The sequence below is a fragment of the Hyposmocoma kahamanoa genome, unplaced genomic scaffold (assembly GCF_003589595.1).
Source record: "Hyposmocoma kahamanoa isolate Upper Pololo Valley unplaced genomic scaffold, ASM358959v1 182, whole genome shotgun sequence".
NCBI classification, from domain to species: Eukaryota; Metazoa; Arthropoda; class Insecta; order Lepidoptera; family Cosmopterigidae; genus Hyposmocoma; species Hyposmocoma kahamanoa.
The window spans coordinates 843,159-863,606 of record NW_020653713.1 but is presented as its reverse complement, the minus strand read 5'-3'; the positions used below and the strand labels follow the sequence as shown (position 1 = coordinate 863,606).

General features: G+C 36.3%; 1 protein-coding gene across 2 annotated transcripts in view; it reads left to right on the top strand.

Moving 5' to 3' along the window:
* LOC113226174 (calcium/calmodulin-dependent 3',5'-cyclic nucleotide phosphodiesterase 1-like) overlaps nt 1-20,448 on the top strand; it is a 371,342-nt gene that overhangs the window by 273,717 nt on the left and 77,177 nt on the right. For both annotated transcript variants that reach the window (XM_026458709.1, XM_026458708.1), the window contains exon 2: nt 15,214-15,370. In XM_026458709.1, the coding sequence (XP_026314494.1) occupies nt 15,214-15,370 (157 nt within the window). The remainder of the gene's footprint in view (nt 1-15,213; nt 15,371-20,448) is intronic.

The window sequence follows — 20,448 nt, the reverse complement described above, 5'->3', positions numbered from 1 at the left end:
TCAAACAAACCAACGCTTCGGATCCTTTACAGGTCCCATGGTCACAGTTGACTGAGGTGGTAAACTCATCAACCAGTTATAGCCAATATTAATGCCAACCATCACTATTGTTACAAAAGGTACTAACTAAATACCTTATTTCATAAATAATTATTATAATGGTAATTAGAGTCAATTAAAACATTCGAAACATTAGTACTGCAGTCTTGTGTCTGCTAGGCTATTCCAAACTTGTGGTACGGAGAAACCATCTTCTCTGTTGAAATTGGGATGCAGCGAGATGCCACTAAAATTTAAAAAACTACTGGGTTTTTTTAGGTAAACATTTGTGCACATTTATCATTAACAACTACAATACACTGCCGTAGATTTTTGTCATCCAAGTAATCAGACCCTGTATAAATAACCTTTACTATAAAGTTTTTGTTTCACTATAGTTTTAAACCTGGTAAATGGCAAATTTTGAATATTAGATTAAATTAATTTGTGACTGTTATTTCATGACAATATTTTCCTTTACAGTAGGCGAGAGATATTACTACAAAAGAAACTTAAACACTAGGATTAGAACTGTACACATTTCAATTAAAAAGCAACACTCGCCCCACTGAGCTTCCACGGCTCTTTATGTGTAGCGGAGTATATCTAGTTCGTTATAGCACAGTTTCGAATATCGTTTAATTGCTCTGTGTCATTTGACCGCGGTGTCATCGGCTGGACACGCAATATTTACACGTCGCCAACCATCCATCACGCTCATGCATACATCGATGATGTTATTGTACGCGTCTACGTAGAGAATTTTCCCTTATTTTATGGTAAACGGGTAAACCTACTTCCCCCGTAAAATAAAATGGTTTTGTTTTAAAAATGTAGGCACTGGTGGCGGCGTTGCTTTCACTTACCTGGATCCGAGTTGGATGAAATGTAGAGGGAATGTCAGCAAATATTGTCAGTTATTCTGCATTGTTTTAAAAAGGACTTGCGACTCAGTTTTTTGTTGTTAAACTTAAGGTTAGATTAATAATAACAATTTGGTTTAAACTTTTTTATCAGTAATGTTCACAATCACAATTTAGCATGTTGTTAATATTACAGTACCATTTTGTAGAACAATTTGTGATTTCTTGGAACCTAGTACAAAAGGCAGATTCTGTTAAAGCGGCGAGCGAGCGATGCAAACGCGATACAGTCGCTAATCGTCCATCTTTACACAAGCACAATTTTAAAAAGCGATGCAAGCGCGCGACTGCGTCGCAACACTTGGGTTTTTTATAGGCGATTGCATCACTGCTGAAATTCCGCCTGCGGAACCACTCTTAAATAGTATCCATAAAGTTTTAAGATGCATTTATTAAGTTACTGCCTTAGCATTAGTCGCGTAATTATGTTTCTTAAATTTACTTGTGTATACCTAACTGATCATCTACTGTTCCAGTGGCGAGTCCTCCGGGCGGCGCGGGCGCACCGCGTGAGGAGCCCCCTCGCCCTTCACCGCCCCCCGCGCCCCGCAACGGCACCCCTCCCAGTAAGCACACCGACAATGGCGATTAACTCGATTTACATTAGAATATCAGAATGTCTAAATTCGTTATACTAAAATAACTTGTGTCACGTTTCACATCACCCTTTCTGCAAGACGCACTCTAATATGCACTATGTACTCCGTCCAAACATTTATTTACTTTTGACATGTGCATGCCTTCGAAGTTCCGTAATTATTAACATACATCTATATAGACAAAAAACTGGAACACTTCCTGGACTCTTTTATTTTTTTGTGAATCGACGTACTCTTTAGCTCCGATATTTATCGAGCCAACAGATTATGTAATAAAAACAATTCAAATTGATAAATTTTGATACCTGTCTAATAAATTATAATGAAATGAAACAAATTATAAATAATTATAATACATTTTTATTGTTTATTATATTAAATCGTCGGATCTTCTCCACATGAAATGGTATCATCACCTAAATCCTCTTTAACATTACTTTTATTAATTCTCGAGTACACAAATTGTCAAACGCCACATCACGATCCCAATCAGATAATATCTGATAATATTTTTAACCCGCTCACATTCACGATTTAAACTTCTTCATAAATAATCCACTGTCATAAAAAAAAATCGAATCGGAAACGCATAGGACATCACTAATTGATTAGAATTCGAGCTGTCAAAAGTTAAATAAATGGATGGACGGAGTATAGAACTTGTGACCGTATAGTCTGGCCACAGAAAAAGCCGTTACAAGAAAATAGGTCTCGCAAAACCCCATTTCATTATACTGTTGCCTAGTTCCACTTCATATTCTATTGTACTATACTAGTTGAGCTCCGCGCGTTGAAACTGAAATAAAGCGACGACGTTTACAATGCGCAGTAATTATGAAAGCTTTTGTTTTGATCATTACTATATGCGTCATAGAGGACTTGTAACTAAATAACTTTTTTATAAAAAAAACCGTTGTTTATAGTTCATGGAATTTGATCTATTTGCCATGTTTTATTGAAATCGGTTACCGGAAACTGGGCGACACCGGAATCATCCCCTACTTTGCCATCCTTAGAGGTGGAACATTTTCTTCAAATTTAAATGGGACCAATAATGAAGTACCCTCTTTTCAACAAAAAAAGAATCATCAGAATCCGTTCACAAATGCTTATGCCGTAACATACAAACACACAAAAAAGATACAATCGAACTGAGAACCTCCTCCTCTTTTGAAGTCAGTTAAAAATACTTCTGCTTAAAAATTTCTTCAGCAAAGTGAATAACAAAGCATCCAAGTGACATTAATTCCTATTGTCTGTAATATTAAAGAAGATTTTAGCTTTTATCAAAAATTCAACGTGTAGTCAATTTGATTTCAGCATACATTACATACGTCTTTTATCTTTTATCACGTAACTTTTTTACGTCACTTCATATATTAAAAAAAGACAGTACTTTTTTCCAAGTAAGACAATACAAACTTTTAAATCCAACACGCATATTATAATGTTTTCGCATGGAATCGCAATCGAGATAGTCGCCATGTCAAACAGTGCACGTTCCTTTGTCTTCCTTGCATCTTGTATCCATGTCTCCTTCTTTATTGAAATCTGAAGGTCGAATAATTTTCTTTCCGATAAAAACAGTTTGCTGTCATGTATCGGTCAATTTTTGTATCATTTTGGCATATCCTATTTGTTTGGACATGACACGCGTATCATATTTTTTAAATATGACGCGCGTATCTTTTTTTTCGGAAACACTCTACGAAAATGAGAACAGGAATGATACAAAAACTCCGACCTGTACTTTAGTATATTTGTATTTTTTATAAGTAAATTTACCAAAAACCTTCTTATTTCAATTAGTTTAATTATTATTATTGTTACCACCGTTAGTAAATAACACTTTGTACTTTTTGTTGTGTTTACTTACTCACTCATTAATTAGATTAGTCACTATTTTTAATCTTACTTAGTTTTTTAATACATATATGTGTTCTGTACATAATAAGTAAAAACATAAGTTTTACATCTAATTCACTACATAAGCCCATCACTTGACACAGACCTCGTTAAAAACGGAGGAGTAGTTTTTTAATTGTTTCTTACGGAGCTAGAGACCGGTGAACTGAAATAAAGAATCAACCTAATTCAGACACCAGTCTCTGCAAAGGTTTGATACTGTTCATCATCATTATTAAAGAAAGTGAACAAGTTTGTAGAGGTAATGATTATTATTAATACTGTACAATAGTACAAACAATACATAAAACGCAGTCAAAATACGTGTGGTCAATTGACGTTTTTCCCACAAACCCTTTATAAAATTCCCTTGTAGATTCACGTTTTGTCATCATATTCTTTTTCTTTTTTAAACTAGCAGTTGTTGAGAAAAAAATACAGAGTAAAATTGACTTTTGGAAGGCCCGCTAAGGACGTTCTCGTCTGTATCACGTATTTCCTGAATAAAACCGATATTATATAGATGAATGAATTAGTTCAAATTCAAATTTAATATAAATTAGTATCAAGTTGTTTTTAGTTTGATGGTCGTGGGCGCGTGCTATAATAACTGAAACAAGTAATATTCAAATAAGTTTAATGTCGGTTTTTCTCCTCACTAGGAGTAACGTCCTGACCGTTAGTAGACGTAGACCGAATTTTCGTTTAAATTTGAATTTAAATAGAAAAGTAACATTCTATAAAAAAATATTTATTATAGGTTTGATGTAGAATCTATTGCAGTGAAAAAAGTTGTTATTGTCAATTTGGCATTAATGACCTCGGTAGCCTATCGGCCAGCATTGTGGGTACATATGGAAATGCCGGGTTCGATTCTAAATTGGTTTTAGGGCTGTTTTATTCTAGATATACTAAAACCAAGTAATTGGTGTGGTTGCCTGGAACAAAAAAACAGTTATTATTCTTTGTTACTATTTTTTAAAGCAAAGTAAAACTGAAATGATATTTAGTCATAAATAGAGGCAAACGGTATCCTTTAATTATAGTTCCACTACTGTTACTAGTTTCTCAGTCGGTATTTGTTTAAACTTAATAAGAGGACTTAGTCAAACACTGCTTGGAAAGCTAAACATTATAAGCCTGGCAACTAGAAAGTTGTCTAATGAGTTTCATGAACGTGTTTGCTGTTTGCTTCTCACACGCGATATGCGCATTTTTATCGCATTTACTAAGTAGTTAAGTTTAAAGGCCTGAATGGTTATATATTTTGAATAGTTGTGTTAGAACTGAAACTGAAATATATCGTTAGAAATTACATTAAAAACCTAACTGTCAAAACCCGAAAATCAGTCTGAAGATATTATATATAATATACATATATATTGACAATCTTTCAACCGAGTCTTTTACAATTCAACACCTTTTGTTAAATAACGCACACACTCAACATAGCCCCGCACTAGGGAAACCCTGTGTCGCGGGTGCCATGGACACACACATAGACAACCACAAATTACACCCAAACTCACGAGAGAAATAAATGTAGGTCATACAAGTATTTCTCTCGGCCCGGGAATCGAACCTGGGACCTCTGCGTGGCAGTCCGGCATGGTAACCGTACGGCCACTGAGGCAGTGTTAAAGTTTCAACTTTGAAACAAAATAATTAAGGTAAAGAATAATAATTGTAATATTAATGACGTTATGATTTCACATGTCTCGTTGAACTTTTCACGGGATCTCAACAAGTAAGATGTTTATGGTGGGCTCCGTCGCGTATCACTTATGAGTATCATCACCATAGATGACACGATTTGTAGAATTCACTGGTTTATTACGAAAACATTTGTATACATGTAAGTTCTTATAAGGAATTACCTCGCAATGTTTACTTTTTTTAATTAAATTTTAATTTAGTCACCATTGAATGTTGTACACCCTCTTCGTCTTTACTCATTCACTATACTGCACAAATTTTACTTCATTCTGTATATTGTGTCATTTCCTAACATTTTCGCACCTCTATATCTATGAAACATACTCAATTATGGACGTATAGAAAGAAATATTGCATGAGTCTATGTTTTAAAAATTCATATTGTCTGATTACTGATTCTGTTTAATGCACATTACAATTACGTTTCACTTATTTTAATAATAAAATAATTATTTTTGTGTGTAATTATTTGGATTATCTTAAATTTTGTGTTTTATGATGTTGGTTATTTTGGCATTTCACGGTTTAATCACATCTACTTTTTACAATTTAAAAATTATTTCAGATTTAGATAAAAGCTTATTTAATTTTTTTCGTTAAGCGCCAATAACTGAGGCGTTTTGAACTTTCGTGATACGTTTAAGGGGTTTTTTTTTTTTTTTTTTTTTTTTATTGTGACTCGGCAAAATGACTGCACCGCGCCTGATGGAAAGTGCGAATACAGTCCAGAGATGAGAGTAACGGATGGAAAACACAAATATCTTCACTCCGTCACTATCATTTTGCCGGTCTGGCCAAATGCTTCTTCACACTACGTTTGAAGGACCCGATGTTATAGAGGGGAGGGAATACATGCGCCGGGAGTTGGTTCCACAATTTGATGGTTCGGCATAAAAACGAATTGCCAAACTTTTTAGTGCGGGACGGTATTGAACTGACCGTCCAACTGTGGCAACGCAGTCCGGCACGGGTGGTCCGCTGATGGAAAGGAGAGGAAGGGACAAGGTTGAATAACTCTTCAGAGCACTCACCGTGGTACAGACGATAGAATACGCTAAGAGACGCTATATCTCTGCGAAGCTGTAACGACTCCGCATGCTCAGTTACATGAGGATCGTTGACAACACGGAAGGCGTAGCGCTGCAGTCCATCTAGGGCATCGAGCAAGTACTTGGCAGAGCCGTCCCAAAGGTGCGAACAGTACTCCATGCTGCTTCGGACCTGAGCTTTATACAACAGGTATCGCAGCTCTGGAGTAAAAAATCGGTGCACCTTGTTCAGGATGCCAAGCTTGCTCGACGCGGTACAGATCACGCTCTCGATGTAATCTTTGTTGCTCATGTCCTTCCGGATGCTCATCCCCAGTAGACTGAGCCTGTCCTGCAGCGTCAGCGTTGTACCCTGAAGATGGGGAAGTGGAAGGAATGGGGATTTTTTGGAGCTGAACGCGCATACCTGGGTTTTCTTGGCGTTGAACTCAACCAAGTTTCGGGAGCCCCACGACGATATATGCTCCAAAACATGGTTGAGCTCAGCGACAAGTTTTTCCCGGTTTCTCTCAGGGTCCTCCCGGGTGCTTGACGATTGCTTATAATAGCAACCGTGCACTGTGCTATCATCTGCATAGCAATGAATGTTGCCAAAAGGCAACAAGTCATTGATATGCAGAAGGAACAGCGTGGGCGACAGCACTGAGCCCTGTGGCACCCCAGCATTAACTGTCACGAGCCGCGAAGTGCCTCCGTCAACAAGGACACGCAATCTTCGCTCGCGCAGAAAGCCGGAGATCCACTCACAAAGGCGGCCGGGAAGACCATATGCCGGAAGCTTGGAGAGGAGACCACGGTGCCAGACCCGATCAAAGGCCTTAGCAATATCCAGACTTATCGCTAAGGTTTCGCCCTGTTTGTCGATAGCTTCACCCCAGAGATGCATTAGATACGCTAGAACGTCACCCGTTGATCGGTTCGGCCGAAACCCATACTGCCGATCATTAAGAATGGAGTGACGTTCCAGGTGCCGGATTATCTGGATATTTAGAATCCGCTCCATCACTTTGCAGAGCACTGAAGTGACAGCTATTGGGCGATAGTTTGTCGGATCAGACCGATCTCCTTTCTTGGGGATAGGTTGCACGTTGGCCTCCCTCCAAGCTAGGGGCACGTTACCAGATTGGTATGAGAGGCGGTATAAGCGCGTCAGTACGGGAGACAACTCCGCCGCACACCTTTTAAGGACGATAGGAGGTATCCCATCCGGACCATAGGCTTTCCGCACGTCAAGAGTCTGCAATTCCTTGCGGACATCACATTGTCTGATAACTATATCAGGCATTGTGACTCCGCAGTGGGGAATTGACGGCGGTTGCGCATCTTGGTCGTGAATGCGCGAGTTAGCCCCAAAAAGGTCGGCCAATAAATTGGCTTTCTCTTCGGGGCCATAGGCCAAAAATCCATTATGTAGCATTAGCCCGCTACAAATGATATATTAATTGTTATAGTAGCATAATGTAAACTTGTGAAGTTATGGTTATATATTGAATTCTTCGGTTTTTGCGATTGTTACACATTGGCAATGTACCTTTTTTTGGATCTAAATTGCGAATTTGTTTTTTCAAACAAATCAATGTTTGAGCCCTTTACAGGTCCCATGGTCTATTTTTCGTTATACTTTCTATCTAGAATGCTGTGAGATTCTATAGAAATTGAAGAACATACTAACTTCAATTCGCTTGTATTTGTTTGAGAAAATGATTAAGATAAAACCAATTTTTACACACCAATTTTACGCCGGTCAAGTACATCAGCGACGGTTGCGCCGGCGGGAAAAATCGTCGTTAGCGGCGGCACGCCTCACATGTCTTTTTTTGTCTAGTCCAGACTAAATAGTATGCCCGATTTCACTGCATTTTATTACCAATTTGGTATGAGATAAGTTGGATAAGTTTGGTCATGATATATAAAGATGTATAATATAAGTAATACAGCCGATTGTTTACAAATTTGAGCGTATCATTTTGGCGTACCATGTATACATAATATAACGAGCGGATTACCAGTAGTAAGAATACAAAAGTGATACGCGACAATGATACAGATCGCATAACTTATACCAGCAGTCATTACACCCTTTCTCGTATTTCAACTAAAATACAAACTATTTTATTACCAACGAAAAACATTAAGAACAATAAAATTTACGTTTAAAAGAGCTTACGACGTAATTAAAAACGACTTTACAATTTAGACATACTTCTGTTACTTTGTTGGTCGACATTTTGCGAAATAAACTTTACAACTGCTAACGATTTGAACAACTGTTAACAAGAGATATTAAGTTACTTTGTTGTTAGATATTTTCATTTATTATTAGATTATTAAGCATTTAAACTCGAGCAGTTTTGTAATAGACCACTTTAGTAATCTTTTGCACAGTCTTAGAGCCTATATACACGACATATTTTTTACGCGCCTACAACGCATTAAAGTAACTCAAACGAGATTCAGTCACTGTCATTAAGAGTCGATACTACCTCAGCTTGAATTCAAATTTTTCCCATTTCCGCATTGACTTACAATTATATGGACGTCGGGTCCGCGCTAAAAAGTGTCCGAACTTATAGGGCGTTAAAATCGTATACAGAGCGTCATTCGCGCTTTAGTCTTCGATTATTCGACTGACAGCGAAGCAAGCAAAATTAGACAGTACTGCGATGACATTACAATTTACATCTAACGTTTTAGCTTTTTCATATTCCTTTACATGTCACTACGTTTAAATAGGTTAACTTGGGACATTTTTTTCGTGGTTTTTGTATTAGACCCGTCGTCCATTTAATTGTAAGTCAATGCATTTCCGGTTCATTTTATTAAAGCCACCTGAAAAATGTATGTCGTGTACTCTACGTGTTCTATTTAGTTCAGATGATATTAAAAAAAAAAAAATCGTATTTATTGAATACTGTGGTTTTCTTGTAAAATTTCGAGGTAAGTTTGTGTTTTTTTCTATCGTGAAAATTTTAAGGAATCGTGTTCGCTAAGCAACGTACACTAAGCAATGTACATATATTATCCTCGATTTTACTACATATTTTTTTCCAAATTGATTGATTCAACACTTTCAATGTTATGCGGAATTAAACAAAGCCATTTGAGGTTGTATAGACTCTTAAATCTTTGCACACTTTCAAGAATACAGTGACTTCGTGAACACGAGTCATCTGCGCGTAGGCGATACATATGTACTCATAGGCTTTTAGGTGAACCGAAGACTTAAGAGGAAACACTGATCAGATGTAGTTAATCTTATCACAGACCATATCATTCTGGGTCATTATAATGAGTACGAATTTGAACCGTGTAGCCTTAATAGTAAAAGCACTTTGCATGGTGATTTGAGTGATTTGGCAATTCCATTATAAGAAGTTTTGATTTTACTACTGTATTTGTTAAAATCTATAGTTTAAATAATTAATGTATAATTATAATGTATAGTATAATTTCACCTTATATAGTTGAGTATACTTAGATTTTTACTACGTAGGTATATAATATTTCATGTTACTCTTAATGTATATATTACGGAATAATAAACGTAAAATTCCGCCATACTCTGCTCAATTTAACAGTGTATATGGGACATAAAAACAAAGTATTGTCTATAAAATGAGGCATCAGGCGGAGTAGGTGGGTACTCCTAATTTTATTATTATGTGCTGTAAAAAAAAAACAATACTTCCATCGCAGACCACGCCGAACCTAAAGTCAAACATACAACTTTCTGGACGCAATAATTAATTATCAAAAACATTGTAACAAGAAAAATCATCACTATGACTATTTAAAGCATATGAAATACTTTACGGTGGCAAGGTATATAGTTAAAAAACGACGAGGTCTGTATCTGGCATATTACAAATCCGATTATGTTTTAAACGGGCAGCCGAAGAAATGTAAAGATCCAAACGCTTTTGTCATTCTTTAAGACTTGCCAGAGAAGCCATTCACATTGCTTCGGAATACTCCACAATGTTTGTTATTTATACTAAGTTTATTGTCACAAATGCAGTTTCTTTTGATTATATAATTGTAACATAATAATAACGCAGCCTATATCGCGGGTGCCATGAATAAAACATAGACAACGACAAATTACATCCAAACTCACTGTAAAAATAAATAAAGACGAAACAAATATTTCTCCCGGCCCAGGAATCGAACGTTGGACCTCTCTCTGAACCTTGGATACTCCTTTTTGAATAATTTATTTTCACATTACTGTAAGGTAGGCAATAAACATTAATTCGTTAAAAATGTTATCTAGTCCTTTTAATACATTATATTTGCTGCTTTTAGCACAACATCTCTAATCAGCTCCTAGGTACCTGGCTGAGTGAAGAAATGGATTTCTCACAGATGGCGTTACGGCAAAAAAGTCATTAAAAACCAAAAATAAAGGTCTACAACAAACATACAGAAAATTCGTAAGACGGGGATCTTGTCGGATCTTGTTGATGGTTCGTATCCTGTCGGATCGCAGGATTTTTTCCAAGTGATCGATCTTTGCATTAATAATTATTACCACATTTGTTTCTTTGTTTGTTTTGTTACGATGACGCAATGATATTGATTCGTTACATTATCCTAAGATTTTTTTCAACAGTGTTGTCGTTTGTTGCCATGGCGACGGCGAGTCAACAGAACTGGAAAACAGCCCGCGGATATCCCACCCCGGAGACAAGCATCCGTAGTTAAAAATACACGTCACATTTCAATTCTCATTGACGTGTTTCGGGAAAGAAAACCTATGGGAATTGTGTATAATTTAAAGACCGGTGACTCGAATGTAGATATTTCCCCTGTGGTGTAAATAGTGTACTTATTTCGCTAAAGAAACGTCAGTTTACTGAGCACGATGACCCTGGGCGCGGCTCCCGATGTAGTTTGTTTTTAACTGGATAAATTAGATTTATTTCTATTATATCTTTAATAAATAAAATCAAATATAGTTTTTAGTTAGTTATTAGTTTTTTAATCTAGATGGGACAGTAAGGGCGGCGGGTAACCGTCGCGTCCGATTGGCTAGTCTGATAATCTTTGGGGAGGCCTATGTTCAGCAGTGGACGTCTTCCGGCTGATATGAGAACGATAGTTCTTGAAAGGAATTTCTTGCGTCTGGAAACATGAAATCATCAATATAATTTTATCTAATGAATTTAATAATGATTTAGTTGATTCATTTGATAATTCGTCACAACGAGCTAAAAATTCACATACTTCTTTTTTTTCGCTAAAGAAGTTACAGGTATTATTATTATTGAAATTGTTTCTATAAAGAATGGCACACTAATTGACTACCATTTTTCATATACAATTTTGCGATGCTGTTCGGATGAATGTTGTTGGAGACAATGGTGAGATATCAAGTCGAGGTCTTCGAAATATACGTGAACGTTGCTTGTTCGATTTATTGAGTGATTACTTTAGAATTTTAACCAAACACTCTTGTTTGCTGTTTGTTCGGAATGAATTGGAACAGACTTTACATCCTTTCTAGAATTGGTTACCTACGAGACAGGCTTTGCCTAGTGTAGGAGCCAGTGTAACCGGTTTAGATAAAGTTTAAAAGTACATGTCTTAAACATACGTATTCCATAAGGTGTAACATGTTTCTGTTCCTGTTATTGGTAACTGAACTGTATTTATTTTTATGTACAAATAAATAAATTACTACATTACTACAAGTAAAGATACTTCGCTATATTAAAAATACAAACATTGAAGACAAAGCCCGGAATCCAATTTTAGGATCCAAAAGTAAATCTGTTTTATGTGAAAAGATACAAAGAAGTACCGTGAATGATCCACCTCACACCTTGATCCTAATAACTTCTTAATTACCTTATTAAAACTAATCCTCAAGGATAATGCGAGAGTAGATTAGATCATTTTGGCAGCGGTTATTGCGTAATAACCGCTAATAATCGATAGAATAAGGATATAAATTTTGGATTCACTCTTGTTTACTCGAATCGAATGTAAAAAAAATATTAGAATAATAATTGTATACAAGCAAAACTAAAACTTCGGTCAAGTAGCTATTTAACAATATCAATCTATTTTTACCAAATCACCTTAATATGTACCAAGCAATAGTCTTACTAGTACAACGCACATAAAGCAACTAACTGATGTTTTTATTAGATAATAAGTTGGAATACACAGGTACGGCACAATAAAAGCTTAAATACTAGAAAGTAAAACTAGAATTAAATTATATGAATAAAATTGGGTATCCGCAGCAGGGTGCCCAAGGTACTGTCAACGTTATTACGTAATTTGTTTTTAGTTAAAACATCACTATTTGAGCAATACCTAACCGATTAGTTTTAGTATAATAAGAAAATCTCAACAATAATTTACACCATAACTGTCTCCGTGGCCGAACAGTTACGGCCACGCAGAAGTCTCGGGTTTGATTTCCGGGCCGGGAGAAATATTTTGTACAGCCTACATTTATTTCTCTCGTCAGTTTGTGTGTAATTTGTGATTATCTATGTGTGTGTCCATGACACCAGCGACACAGGGTTTCCCTAGTGCGGTCTAGTTTAAACCACCATGTCATAATTATTCTCAGCTAGACCGACGATAACGCATAAACCGGAGAATTTATTCAAGCTCTCGTGACGGAGCCGTAAGCCGACAGTCGTGGGCAGATATTACTGCGTCCTTCCGTTTATATAGGCTTAAAAAAAGCTATTTTCTCGCAAACAGGATTGGAAAAAATATTTTTAATAAAGCTTAGGTAAATTTAGATAGACAAATTTCTACGAAGTTGCGTTTTATATTGCGTAATCTATGAACTAAAAGTATTGAAAATTTTAATAAATTATAATAAATTAAAAGTTATAATAAATTAAATTTAGTAGGAGTATAGCTCGTTGTGAAAGAGTTCGTCCAAGATGGTACTGCCACCTTACCTATTTCTGCAGCGAAGCAGTAATGTCAACATTACTGTGTTCCGGTTTTGAAGGGTAAGGGTGCTGGTGAAATTACAGGCACATGGGACTTGTCAACTTATGTCTCAAAGTGACGGGCGCAGTGGCGGTGCCCCTCAGATCTTTGCAATTTAAAGCTCTTAGTGGCACTGCAACTGTTATGGACAGGCGTGTAGGTTACCATCAGGCATACGACTTGTTGTCCCGTCACTTGACATTGTAAAAAAACTTCGTGGCGATTTTTCAATGTACAGGAAATTTACTCCTGAGATCATTTTTCACAATTGTTTGGTGGATACCGCTGAGGCATAACTATGCTCCCAAAGAAGTCGTTATGAAACATTCAAAAAATTGGGAAAAATCGAAAGTGATTAGAATCGAAATACAATACAATCTAGCGGTAAAACGTAAAGCAATAAAGAGGTGGAATAAACATACTTGAAGCATTGATACAGAACAGGTGAAAAAGCCTAATATACGTAGACAACATGAACTAAGCATTTGCGTCAAAGCACAGTGGTGTTTTCAAAGAACATGAGGAAAGTATTAAATAAATTTCAAACTTTACGCATCTATATAATTATATATTAATTTTTCTGCGTACAAACAATGAAATCACTTTCATCACGCACAAAACACATGACATTGACGAGAAGTTGCCAGACAACCTTCATGTGTTGGTTCACTTCTTCAATTTTTTTTGCCAACATAATTATCTAAGGTTCTTTTATAAAAGCCTTTAATATTGACGTGAAACTGGCTGAAATTTCAGATCTCCCGTCGACGTAAATTCAATCGGAAATTTCCTAGAAATTGGAATAACAGAAACGCTGGTTTAATTAAGCTACCTTTTTATTAGTGTGCCGGTTTTTCGTGCCGGCTATGTAGCTTAACATATGAATAGAACGTTTCATGTACTCTGGGAACGGCTCTCCTCTGGGACGTACAATTAGAGCTGTTTTTATACGTATGTGCTTTTATTTTCTTTGAACTTCTGCTCTTAATCAACTCCATGTTCCTTCCTTTTCGTTAATTAAAACCATATCTCAGGTAAAGGTATGCAACTTTAGCAATGCATGAATTTTAACTGTACTTTTGTCAACATGAATATAGCACGTTCTTTGATATTGGAATGTAAACCGTTGTATTGTCACAATTCTGTATTAGCGTGTGAAGTGTTCATTTAGGGCGAAATAGACAAGCTTAATTTTGTGAGTTGTGAGTCGCGCTTTTTGAGTCTCGTGGTTTACGTTCGACTGAGATTCGGTTGAGGTGCCAGACGAAGGTATTTTATTGAGTTGCTTTTAAGCATTCGCACTGGTGTTTTGTCATATAGTGTAACAGATCCATTAGAAATAGTATACATTTATGAAACATTAGTTGATGTTAAAAGAAAATAAAAAACCTGTACCCAGGTTTTTTATCTGCTTAGTATGTAAAGATTAAAGTGTAGGTACTTTCATATATGTGAAAGTTTATGTGAACATCCAGATCAAGTTGTAAAATACTACGACATGCCAATATGTATCCCTCATCTTCTTTCCCTTACCCCTCGGTGCTTGTGTGGGTGCACAAGCACGTCGCACAGTGCGACCGAATTTCAGTAGTAATTGCGCGCGTGAATCGGCAGACAATTCATTTTGCGTCATCGTGTGGCACAAACCGAACTTTAATAAGAAACCGAATGCAGTGTAAATTAAGCGACTCAAAAAATACGACTCACAACTCTAAAGTTTACGCTCGTCTGGCCTCGCCCTATAGGTTGTAATGTCGCACCTACATTTGTATCATTTTGGCGTATCAAATCTCCGACACAATATCAACGACGCGTATCATATGATACGCGATCATGTGATATACGCGTTGTTGTGGATGCACGCCAGAATGAGACATTAAATCTATTCTTCAGCCAGTTGCATGTGTTTTTCTTCTAGTTTTATCTAAACATACTCGTATTATTTTCCTAAAGGAGAGATTTTAGTGTGTAAGTTCTAGATTTCAAAACTAAAATTAAAAAAAATTGTTTTGTCAACAGAACAAGGCGCGCTTACCATAGTGCGGCGCTCGTCGAGCCGCTCGAAGGGCGAGAGTTGCTCGACGCCCACTGACGAACAGCTCGATCAGGTCGACCTTGACACTGACAACTTGCCCGCCGTCGACACGCCCGATGCCTGCGATAAAGCCGCACTTAGGTAAGATAATAACCCGAATTTAACCTATTGTTTGTTTAAGAATGTCTCGTAATTCAAACTTAAAAATCATTGGTAAGCAAAACTACACTTGAAACAGTAAGTATAACTTGTTTGTAATATTATAACATTGATAATATGAAATAAAAAATTCTAATCTAATAATAAGAATCATTTAGATGTAGATATATTTTATTTGTTCTTTCCAAAATTTGTAAAGTCCATTTATAAACAATAGCTTATGTCATTTGTTTTTTAGTTTATTTCTTTTTAAGTTTCTTTTTTATTATTATCTTTGTGTTTAAAAAAATACCAAGTAGTTTTTCGTTCTTTTTTAAATTATGTTTATTAGTGGAAACTTCCCTGGTTTAAGTGATACCTTTTTTAACTATAATCTAATACACAAATTGTAAACTGGTTGTTTCCCAAATAATAAACAAATTATTTTACGGACTCCGCGATGGAGTACACACCCCACACCGGTTTTCATGGTGTCGCCATCTCCGAGGTTCCGGGTTCGATTCCCGGCCGGGTCAATGTAGAAACGAAATTTTCTATATTGTCTCGGGCCTGACGGTTTGTGGTACCGTCGTTGTTTCCAATTTCAATAGCACAAGCGCTTTAATTATTTATTACGAAGATTGCACACTTAAGACAAACTTCTTCGATCCGGCTGGATTCAAACCAACGTCTTCCAGCAAACCGTGGCTGACGATATGCCAAATAAGCTACGGAACGAACCAGCGGGCCTTACGGATTTTTCTATATGCTTGCTGCAGACTTGTTTTGGTTTTTTTAACTACTTTTTTGCCGTAACGCCATCTGTGACAAATCTATTTCTTCGCTCAGCCAGGTAACTTTACCTAACAGCTATCGGCAACTGACTAGAGATGTCTGATGATAATGTAGTGTGATATTGCTCCACTAGTTTATTATAATTATTAACATAAATTCGAACGTGCTCATTTTTGAGGCAGGTTCCCCTGAGAAGAATGAGCAAATAACTCCAGGTGTTGGTTGCTCTTTGTAAATATACATTTATCATTTACAATATTTATTTCAAACAAGAGTGCCTGCAAGAAACAAGCTAGTCACGCAACACGCAGAAGCTGTAGTATATATATATATATATATATTCACATAACATAATAAAAATAAAATAGTCATTCTTGGCGGTCGTTTTCACGAAGTAGTAGCAGTAGAGCTCCCTGTGAATGAGTTCGTCCAGAGAACTACTGCCAGCTTATCTATTTCTGCCGCCAAACAGTAATATCAGCATAACTGTGTTCCGGTTTTAAAGGGTGCTGGTGAAATTACAGGCACATAGGACTTGTTAACTTATGTCTCAGGGGGACGGGTGCAGTGGCAGTGCTTTTAAGATCTTTGTAATTAAAAGCTCAGAGTGGCGTCTGTTATGGACAAGCCTGTAGCTTACCACCAGGCGCACGACCTGTTTGTCCCGTTAATTGATATTATATAAAAAAAATTGCCGATATTCTTGATATTCTGCCATTGGCTGTATTTATATACATACACAATGTATATAAATACAGTAAAATTCATCAAATACACACATACACACAAAAACGCGTGCGCGCGTATAGACCGATAGCGAGAGAACACACACGCAGATATGAAGGCGGGCATAAAACTTTCTAGAGCAGAAATTAAAGACGTTTTTACTTATCGAAATATTAATAAATATTATATTATATACAAAATATCACTGTAACCCTAAGGGTTACTTTGCCTAACCCAATTGAATTTGTTTTCAAATTTTAAATATGGAGGCGCTGAGTGATTTCTGTAACAAAGTTATTATTTTGTTTTTTGTTTGTCGTGCTCAATTTTAACGTTGATGAAATTACTGTGCAAAACCGTCAAAATATTTTAAAAACAACTGTGACCTTGCAACCATATTTGGCACTGTTAATTTATAAATTCGTTTGTAACGCACAATGCCATCTATTGGCGCGCATATCTGACAAAGTTTGAATAATATTTGAATGATATCACAAGGAATTCAACTTTATTATTTCATATTAAAGAAGATTTAATTGATATTTACGGCCAGTTACGTGACATCTAGAAGTTAGGCTGAATTTCGACCTTTTTTCAGAGTTACAATCTGTAGTATGGAGATTAGCAGGCCTCTTGATTTATTGGTCCTCGGTAGAGGGTGAAAAACTGATTTATCGGCTTTTTACTAGAAGTGAAGACTCCGCCATGGCAATGCCGCAACAGCAATAAAAAGAAAGCAACCACGTTGAAGGTAATAAAGTCGGATTGAAAGTCACCAGCTTCATTGGCCGTTTGAACATTAACAGTTTCCCATTGATATTTCTCGGAAACAACCCGAAGGATCCTTTTGCTCTGTAGCGTAAAGTCCATTATATTCTGAAGTAAATCGAAAAAGAGATGTGTTTTGCGACGATTGATAATCAAATTCATATTAAAATTTTTATGCGCATCTTTTAAAGACAATTGCTTAAAGATAATTCAATTAAAGATATCAAACTTAAATTATTATCGTCATTAACAACCCATTATTTATCCCACTGTTAAACACGGGCCTCCTATAATCAGAAGGTTTCGGCCATAGTCCGTCACACCGCACCGGCCCAATTTTTTGCAGGTTACACAGGTAATATAAAGTTCGTTATGCTATACAATTCTTTACAAATGGCAATGTAAAGTCGACTTGTAGGTTATAGTTTTCCGAGATGGTATTAGTCGCCAACCAGTTATAGTTAATAAGTAAATTTAATTACAAAATATTTGTGACAAAAATGAGTTTTATTTACTAAAGAACAAAATCTCTAGGAGACTGGAATCTGAACTAGATCAATACATATTAATCTTAGGCTTCCAGGCTACCCAACTCGAAATATTAATACAAACCTATATCCAATTCTTACTACAGTTACGAAAATAATTAATTTAATTGTGTTATTTTTATTGATTTGTTTTTATTTTGTGAAATCACTCCACTAGTTATAATTATTAAATACAAAGAAAAAGGTGTTGAAAACCGAAAAGTCAATGCAAGGATATTTAACAGACATGTAGAATAAATTCGTCGACTCAGTAACTCGACAAGTAGCTTAGTTGGTAAAGCAGTGGGGACAGAATGCTGTAGTGGCAGTTTCGAGTCCTGTCGGGTTGAAGGATTTTTTTTTGTGTTGATGTTTGTATTTAACAATTATGTTATTTTTAATTTACCAAAGAACATATTCCAAATTACTCAACATACGATTTGCAAATGTTTACAAATCTCAAAAAAGTCTCGAAGACTTGTTCAATAGCAATTATGAATCCCGTTTCGTAATTGAACTTAGAACTTAACACGTCTATATTGATTCACCTCTGAATATCTCAAGATGACTGAGTAACAAGATTTGCTTGACCTCGTAAATGGGTAATTCCGGCGTTATATTAGATGTTACCACAGAAATGTTCAGTTTCAGGAATAGTCAGTGCTATAACATGACCACAAACATTATTGCTTTATCATATTATTATAAATACAGGCGCTTGCATTACTATGTGTGTATATACTAAATCACAATCAAATAACCTCTCTATTTTACTCTCTAAACATTTTCCATATGGAAATTGAATTTCAATTTAGTATGCGGTATACATGTCATTGCTGGCGAGTGTAATTGATTAATTTCGAATTATGCGCGATAAAAATTTTTGTTATAAATAGAGAATGAAATAGAAATAACCAGATCGTAACTGACAATTACAATATTTATTTATTTAATAATTACAATTTAATAATATATGTGTAGGTGTAGTATCCGCTCTTACAAGTGCTAGCGTATTGGCATTTATTTGGTTAGCGGTTGGCTGGTTTAGTAGCAGTAGAGCTCCTTGTGTAAGAGTTCGTCCAAGGAAGTACTGCCACCTTACCTATTTCTGGCATTACTGTGTTCCGGTTTTGAAGGGTAAAGGTGCTGGTGAAATCATAAGCACATGGGACTTGTCAACTTACGTGCCTCTCGAATCTTTGCGATTTAAAGCTCTGACTGGCATTGCAACTGTTAAGGACAGGCGTGTAGCTTGCCATCACGCGCACACGTTATTCGTCCCGTCACTTGATATTAAAAAAAACAACACAGACAGCCCTCTCTACGGCCGCATTTATTCGCCACGAATTTCATCGCGCTGTCACCGCGTGCGTCTGTCATAGCAAAATACCCTCTATTCATTTAGCTTTATGTTTTAGCTTAAATGAGCATCCCGGCCACGCGGGCGAGACTGGCTTAAATTTGGTTCCGGTTTGGACCGCATGGTTCTATTATTCAGAGGAATGTAAAAGTTGTTGCCTAGTAAATAGAATTCAGATTCGACATTAATATACACGAAGGCGTGGTAACTGAGCAGTCGCCTTAAGCTGCATCGTGTGACGTGTGCGCTCGAGACAAATCATAGACAATCCGCTTACACTACAGTAGCTACGAGTATATACCAACCTAGTGAGGTAAAGTTTTTCCAATGAAGATGTCAAGGATCCAGTTCCTGAGGTGGCCTTTTTTATTACTTTAATGTCTAAGTTACATAAGTACGTTGAATGTTTGGCATCAGTAACTCTCGCCAGCGGTAAGGGGAAACATCGTGATGAAATCGACACATCGAAGGAGATTCACAACCCTTGGAAAACATGTTAAATGTGTGATGAAAATTCCAAGCAAACATAAAACTGTAATACTGATAAATATGTTTTAATTTTCATATATTTCTAATTTCCATTAAGCAATCGTAAATTAAATTTAATAAAAGAATCGCATTGTTAAAATAAAATAAAACATAGGAAATGAAAGTATTTTTCCGGATTTAAATCACGTATATTTGTTTTTTCAAACAAACCGACGTTTCGGGCCCTTTACTGGTCCTATGGTCACGGTTGACTGACATGGGACCTATACAGGGCCCGAAACGTCGGTTTGTTTGAAGAAACAAATATACGCGATTTAAATCCGGAAAAATACTTTCATTTCCTATGTGTAACAATCGCGAAAACGTAAGAACTCGATAAAATAAAACATTTCATAAAAATATATGTAGCGTAAATT